This window comes from Coptis chinensis, chromosome 8 (assembly GCF_015680905.1).
Source record: "Coptis chinensis isolate HL-2020 chromosome 8, ASM1568090v1, whole genome shotgun sequence".
Classification (NCBI taxonomy): Eukaryota; Viridiplantae; Streptophyta; class Magnoliopsida; order Ranunculales; family Ranunculaceae; genus Coptis; species Coptis chinensis.
The window spans coordinates 76364235-76372532 of NC_141463.1; the positions used below are offsets into that span (position 1 = coordinate 76364235).

At 36.1% G+C, this 8298-nt stretch overlaps 1 protein-coding gene across 1 annotated transcript; it reads right to left on the reverse strand.

Annotated features, from left to right (window-relative positions):
• Positions 1 to 1311: 1311 nt before the first annotated feature.
• Positions 1312 to 4646, reverse strand: LOC147483112 (laccase-4-like). The gene is given in 7 exon segments (XM_086578185.1): positions 1312 to 1696; positions 1807 to 2398; positions 2401 to 2726; positions 2896 to 3024; positions 3336 to 3580; positions 3693 to 3844; positions 4490 to 4646. Coding segments are annotated over 7 exon segments (1662 nt in total). The 5' UTR covers positions 4577 to 4646; the 3' UTR covers positions 1312 to 1565.
• Positions 4647 to 8298: the final 3652 nt, after the last annotated feature.

An 8298-nucleotide genomic window follows, 5' to 3' on the forward strand; every position in this document is an offset into this window, starting at 1 on the left:
TTAATTAAAAGCTCCACGAATCCATCATAGTCCGAATCGTTGCGCTCCAACTCTCTAGCAATCGAGTTTTCTTATCTCCGCCTCCATTTTATTTTATTTTTTTTATCTAAAAACCCTATTCTCTGAAAAAATATGAATATATACCTAGGTTTGAAACCTAAGCCCAACACAGACTCGGGCCCAGAAATCAGGCTCACATATCCCAAATCCAATCCAACAAATTTTAAAATAAAAAAAAAAATTAATAAATAAATAAATAAATAAAAATTACAAATACGGGCGTTACAATAAGGTTACAAAAAAAACAAAATTTAAGGTTTCCCTAAACTCCAATCAAACCAGCAAATTTGTAGATTCAGAAAAGATGAAAAAAAGAAGAAGGAAAGGAAAGGATCGGTTTTTAATTTGACGCTCTGATACCAAGTGAAATTTTATTATAGCTAACCAAGAAGAAAGTTGAGAGAGAAAAAAAAAAATACGGCTTAGTTAGGTTTCAACTATTCCTCAAGACTTTTCTTATATAGAAAAATTGTATGTTTACAATGTAGAACTCTAACAACAGTCAAGCTTTTACCTACTTTTAAAACTGTTGACAGTTTTGTCCTGAAATTCTTGAACCTCATGATGATTACCTCTATGTAACTGTTTTTCTCTTACAAGGAAAATTATAGTGCATGTCCTGGAAGACACCGTTACGGGCATTACGGGGCTTGCATTATATACAGGAAACTGAAAATCGTATGCTAGACTCATTGACCCCACTTCCCGGCTAGGAGGTAATGTTCAATCACTGCCAAGATGCTTAGATGCATATAAAGCACTCTGCCAAGATGCTTATAAAGCACTCTATGTAACTGTTTTTCTCTTACAAGGAAAATTATAGTGCATGTCCTCGAAGACACCGTTATGGGCGTTACGGGGCTTGCATTATATACAGGAAACTCAAAATCGTGTGCTAGACGCATTGACCCCACTTCCCGGCTAGGAGGTAATGTTCAATCACTGCCAAGATGCTTAGATGCATATAAAGCACTCTGTCATCCAAAACTCAAGCTCAATTCAGCTTTGTTAACTAGAAACATTGAGGATGTCTGCTGATATTTGTAAATGGCCAATTATTTTTTTGGGTTAACTAGTATTACTCCACCCCTCCCACTATATAGGAAATTAAGATCTCCCCCCTCCCCCTATATACGGAAAAAAAAAGTTGACGGTGTATTATCTACTGGGGGTAATACTAGTTAACCCTATTTGTTTTCTCCATTGTCATTTTCTAAGCACATCCATTATTTACTAGAGAGATCCTTAAAGTTACTTTAAAAAAATCAACTCTTTGAAAGATCAATAAGTACACGCATACGTACAGGCAAAGAATTTATCGAAATATGAAGAATTTTTTTCTTGCACATTATTTAGCTCTGTCTCAGCAACTCCTTTGTTGAACTGAGAGCAAACAATCTCAGATCCTTTCTTATATATTTACTTTCCTTCATTGTCTTTCTTTAGCTCTTCATTGATGAGACGACCCTCTTGACATATATGACTGTGTACAGTTAAAACGGTGTTTAACAAGTAGGAAGATCACTTGGAGGCGGTAAAACTGATTCATTCGGTCCTTTACCATTGTCCACCACAAAAGCCATCTTAAGTCCCCAAGTTGTGTGTATTTCTAGATGACAATGCATGAACCAAACACCTACAAACCCACAACAGCGAAATAAGAAAATGAAACGCAATGATATTCAGTTGTATAAGTCTGATCTATCTAACAGTGTACTAGGTTTATCAAATCCGATGAAATATTACCTGGATTATCTGCTCTGAATCTAATAGCTGTCCATCCACCAGAAGGTACTCCAACTGTGTTCCTCTCAACGGGATCAACAAGATTAAATTTCTTGGGATCCTTCTTTGGATTGAAATTCCCTACCCCCCTTCCAACCACGAAGAAATTGAAACCATGCAAATGAACTGGATGGTTTTCGGGGGTTATAATCCCTGTGTCCTGCAACACAAGTTGCACAGTGGAGTTGTAAGCAAGCCGATAAAGCCTTGTGCCCTTCATTGTCCCCATGTTTGTTGGTGGTTTGCCTGTATAGTTGAAAGGAGTTGGGGGGTTTCCGGGGAAGTCGTCAGTGAACACTCCACTTATATTGAAAAAATGAGCTTGAAGTAGCGCGGTGGTCGGCATGACAAAGCTAACGTTGTTGATCCCTGCGACCACTCTGCTTCCGTTAGTGCAGGTAGAACATGGGTTGAGGCCAAGACCGACAGTGAAGAAAAGGGAGTGATCAATTTTCAATGGGACTTTAGCTGGAAATTTTATGGAATTTAAGCTATGCAATGAATCTACAAAGTTGTTTGCGACTGGGGTGGCATTCTGAGGGGGAGTTTTACGAGGGTTGTTGATAAGGTTGGAACAGTGCCTGAGTAATGAATTGTGGCCGTTGCTGTGACATTGTCAACTGCAATGGGAGAGTCCATGAAAGGGGATGCAGCAACTAAATATTTTCCAGTTGTTCGAGCAGCCCTTAGAAGAACATTTGTAGTCTGGCCGGGCGCAATTAGTATGGTGTTGGTCTTGAATGGTTTTGTGTACACTGCATCCACTTCAACAACAGTAAGCTCATGTCCTGCAATCTTGAAGAACAATTCTTCATTGAGTGCAGCATTGATTATACGTAGCATGTACGTCTTGCCACTATCTACTTGTAACTTGTAGCCACCTGAATGAAACAAGCGGAACCAAAACAGAGCATTCAGAAAACTTTATCATAAGAACAGCTGTTTAAATGGAAAGAGATCAAAGCCTTGTTATTCTTAAAGAGACTTAGGATTTGGCACCTAAGTCACATATATAGGATTTTGCAAAACTTAGGAACGTTATATTAGTACCCTGTGAAGAACAGGCAGAGATTGGTCCTGGATGACCATTGATCGTGTGCGCATCAGAGACGTTTGGTGCCAAACCAGACTTTAGAGCTTCCTTAATTACAGCTTCGACATCTGACTTCCACCATTCACCTACGAATCAGATGTAACACAAAGAAAGTGAAGCAATCAGGCTTACACCTTAATTCTACTAGTCATTTCAATCCACCAATTGTTATTCCATCTTTGTTTCTTCGATTTTTTCATTGGAAAACAAATCTTTCTCATGCATGTTGTATTGCTGATGTGTGCATAATAGTTACCATCAGTCAAACTTGAATCGAATCCTTAGACTCAAAGTTATCCGCTTATGATGTTTTTGATGTTATAGTTCTAACTTCTAAAGTTCTAAACCACATAACTAATTTATTGTAATAGACTAGTAGACTTGACTTGGAGATTACCTAATATTACAACCACTTCTTTGCTGGGTTTTGGAAATGGATACGGAACACCTAGCTTGGGCAATATGACAATGCCACCATGAACAGTAGCCCTTAGCCACAGAATGTGGGCATGCCACCAGAGTGTTCCTCTTTGGCCTGTAAGTGTGAAATTGTATACGTAGGTTTGCCCTGGTTGTATTGGGCACTGTGTGATGTATGCTGGCCCATCAGCCCATCCTGTTCGTAGCTGTCGGATTCCATGCCTGCCACCAGAACCAAAACAAAAGCCTCTCTTGAGTATATAAATCCGGTTGTATGTGTGTTTCGTCCATAAGGTGACCATTACTTATGTTCTTTTTTGCTTCTAAATCTTACCAGTGAATGCTCATGTTGTACTTGACATGGTTCACCACTTTTATTAGCACTGTATCATCCTCCCTAGCAATGAGAGTGGGCCCTGGGAATTTTCCATTAACGGTGACGATGGGTTTTGTTTCACATAGTCCCGTAGAATTATGCATTACAACCTGCATGATTAACGAAGAGACGATTTGACATCGGTAAAATTTCAACAAAAGTTGGAACGACTTTCATATAAAGTTAGCTTCAACTAGTTCAGTTACTAGAATTTTCATACCAATTGCTTCAACCTAAACATCACCCTACAGTCAAGATATACACCTTTGTTTCACATTTGCAGATATATACCAAGTGCTTCATTTTCAGTTACTATTTCATTTCACACATGCAAATATATACCTTCCGATGATCATTTCTACATTTTAATGAAAATTCAATCACAAGTTTCCTGAATATTTACTGCAAATATATATAATGGAAAACTGAAAACTAAGATACGACTAAAAATTAACTAGAGTAGGTTTTAAGGAATTATGAATATCGATCAGTATACAAATTTTTTTTTCTCTTTCATGTAATTCCACCACCAGTGTCCAACTAAAACATGGATTCTCTAGTTTCAATTGTTGGCCTTATGGTGAGGCCTTGTGGTATATATAACTTTGGGCAAGCGTCATAACCTGAAAGGAGCAGCCATATCATGCACCGAAGTGGCTAAATATGCATGGAACGACGACTGAATCCTACATACATTTCGGCATGCTTAATTCAGTCAAAGTGCATTAACAAGAAACCAAACATGCTATACTTACATTAAATTTATAATGTCGAACTCTACACTCAACCAAAACTGGCAACAAGCAAACCATAAGAACAATGACTCTAGCCCATGACTCCATCTCTCTCTCTTTCAATCTAACTCTCTCTACGGTACTTGTTTAATTGTTTTGTACTCTGTGATGCATTCAGAACAATGTTAACACCCTTTATAAGGAGATGTAAATCTCTTGATGCCAGGTCGTTTTAATTTGGTGGGCTACTTCTTGTGATGCAATCTTTTGTACATAGAATACCATGCATGGAAACTACGTACCAACTCCATCTTTTTCTTGCTTGCTACATAAAGTTCTTTGTTAATTATCACCTAATAACTTAATCTCAAACTTGACACGGCATATGAAGCTGGACCAAATTGCTAATCCGGCTGATGGCACAAGATCGTCACATGTGGCCAATGAAACCCGATTTTTCGTTATGGCAATACGTGCATTCCAAGAAGCCGGGGTCAGATCAATTCTTGTCCATCTTAATAAGATTAATTTTTCTAGTTTTCATGTTTTTAAGGATTAGTGAATTTCAAAATAATATATGCTCTTTGGGTGGTTGTTAGTTATAGGAGTTGGAGGCAGTATCACCTAAAGGAGGGAAAAAGACCTGTATCCACTTTAGATGGGGGCTAGTTGCGGCTAACTACTTGCAACTAAAATGTCATTATATTTGACTACTTAATCCGTAATGAAAGAATGCAAATGGTATTTAAGAATTCATTATCCCATAGTCCGTATTTTTCAATGGTTGGTATTGTCACAAACGAAAGAATTTCTTCTTGATTAAAATTGGTCATCATCAGGCCGGTGCTTAATTTTTCTTTCAATTTAAATATATGAGTATATAACAACCTTTTTTATTATACTTGGTCAGGTGTTAAACTATTAAACTACACATTTCCGATGAATAACATACTAATGTAGCAGATTGCAACCTTAGCTTCTTTAGAAAAAAAAAAAAAAAAAAAAAAAACGAAAAAGACTCTTGAAATAAAGTTCAAATTAGTTTATTGCATGAAATTTCATGGCCTCAAATTCATAGTAGAAGTATACATTGACTCAGAAGGACGACCTTAACTAATTCAACCTTAATTAGTAGAAGTCTGGTTGGGAATAAAAGACCAAAATATCTGAATTATCAATAATTTTGTTGTTATTATTATCAAGTAGCTGGGCGACTATAATCAAGAAAGGTACATAAGAATATAAGATGTTAACCCAAGTACCCAACCTGGCTTTATGCCCTTATAGTTATAGTTGTGAAATACTTGTCATGGGCTGGATATTTTGTTCATTAGAAGCTAAGGTACATTACAGGTATTGCTTACCCAACTTTCAACAATCTAAATCACACCACCCTTTTCTGTTAACTGTGTCCCTCTAAGAGCAAGTCCCATAGTCGTGCCAAATAAGCATGCCACACAGATGCATGAAAAGCAATAGCACCTAACTACATACCTGCTTTTCTTTTCTTTTTTTAAACTAGCGCCTAACTTCCTAAGTGCTCAAAATCAGAGTGCCCTCAAGGACAAAATCGAAGAAAAAATCACTCTCAAAACCACATTTTTTTTAACCATTCACAAAGAATAAAAAACAACTCAGGTAGATGAAAGCAATGTTTAGAAAACCGGACCGGACCGGTGGTTGAACCGGGGTCTGACCGGAACCGGTAAATTTTCGGTTCAGGTCAGATACAATTTGAGTTTTTGGTTGAACCATCGGTTTAAGTTTAAACCGTGGTTGGACCGGCGAACCGGTTCAGCTCTAAACCGGATCCCCTTTATTATTATTATTATTATTATTATTATTTTTTGAAAAATTGATAATGTGGGGAGTTGAACCTAGCACCTAAACCAAGTAGTCCTAACTCCAAACCAACATACTACTATGTATTTCTTGTATAAAAAATTTGTTTTGATATATAATACCAATTAATATTGAATTAAAACATGTATTTATTCATTTTATTATTGTAATTATTAAAAAAATTGGTAAATAAACATTAATCGGTCTGACCGAGTCGAACCATGGTTGAACCTGGTTGAACCATTTTAACAAAAAATCGGTTCAATCACCGGTTCGGTTTTCAAAACATTGGATGAAAGGTCAAATATATTCCTGACGCGAAATAATAAATAGCTCGGCCCAATCGAAACGACCCGGTGTATATAGTATGAATAGTGATTGTACATATATACCCTATAAATAATCACTATTCATACCTAATGATTGTTCATACCTTAACATCAAGATACATGAGCTATTTGGGGTATGAACTTGCAATCACTGTTCATACCTCGATCAACATAATAAAAGATTAGTAAGAACACCTATTGGAGTATGAACAATCATCAACATAGTGTATGAGGTATGTTAACTTATTTGGAAATGAATAATCAATGTTCATATATCAACATAAGGTATAAACAAAATGATAGATAGGGTAAAATCGAAAAACATTTATTTCAAACCGGGTTATTTGTGCTTACGAAGTTATTTTCAGCTAAAAATTGGTTTTCCCGAAGTTATTTTCACCCAAAATTGTCATTGTGAGTGATTTTGAAAAATGCTATCCTAGAGAGTGATTTTGGGTCCGAAATTGGTCATCTCGACTATTTTCTTGTGCTCAAAATAGCACAAACGTTTCAATGCAACACACTTATAATTATTATATTTGGGAGCCAAATAGTGATGGGGCGTCCATTACTATGTAACAGCTGGTAACGTAATTCAATGGGATTAGATACTTTTTACTTTTTTTTGCCTGAAAAAATTGTTGTGCGAGCCTCTTAACATCTCAAAAGTCAAAACTACAACTTCAACAGAGTACAAAAATACAAATTAAAGCTTCTTGAAGACAGAGTATAATCAGGAAAATAGGCTAATATAGAAAAACACATTAGTTATAGATAAATACTAGAAAGTGATTTTCATTTTAATTAGAAGTGCTAAAATTTCTTTTTTCAATAGAGATTGGAGAGAAATTTCCGTTTTAATAAGAAATGATATGGAATTTTAATAGAACTTACATTGTGTGCGAACTTATTAAGATATAGATATTGTTATAGATGTGCAATCTCGATCGATTCCGTTTCCTTTATCTTTCACGACTTTGTGGTTCTTCACTTCTTCTCCAATCAACAACTCAATAAGCATCTTCGCCAATAGCCTCTAGTGTGCAATACCAAACTCTTAATGTACGGAACTACAACTAGCTTTAATCGCGTTGATCACCATGATATTTTTTTTTTTGAAGAAGCTAGAGGTTTAGGCAGACCTCAACCTATATAGATTACCTTCTTCAATACAAGGTTCCCACCCTATCCATTTCTAGAAGAGCAATTGCTCTACTAGAACCTGTATAGATCACCATGATATTGATTTGCCCTAGAATTCAGGTTTCATATTATTATATACTAGTTAATGCCTGTGCCTTCGACACGGATTTCATAAGAGACATCGTCAATAGTGTGTGATATAAAATTGTACATGCATTTATCTAATAGAAAAATAATCCATTAGAACTACGTATGTGATGCTAGAATTATTTATTTGTGTGATGTTGGAAAATGAATTATAGCACAACAATCTTTAGAATTCATCTATTCTGTATGTATTGATGTTTATTGTTTACTAACACAATGACTCCAGAGTTCACATGGTTGGCTAACCCCTAACCATCATTAGTGGCTTGATCGCCTGAAATTATAATAACGTAACAATGCTCATGACATTACATGCATGCTACTTACAATCATCTAAACAGCCTTGGAAGACAATGTTCAACTATATTA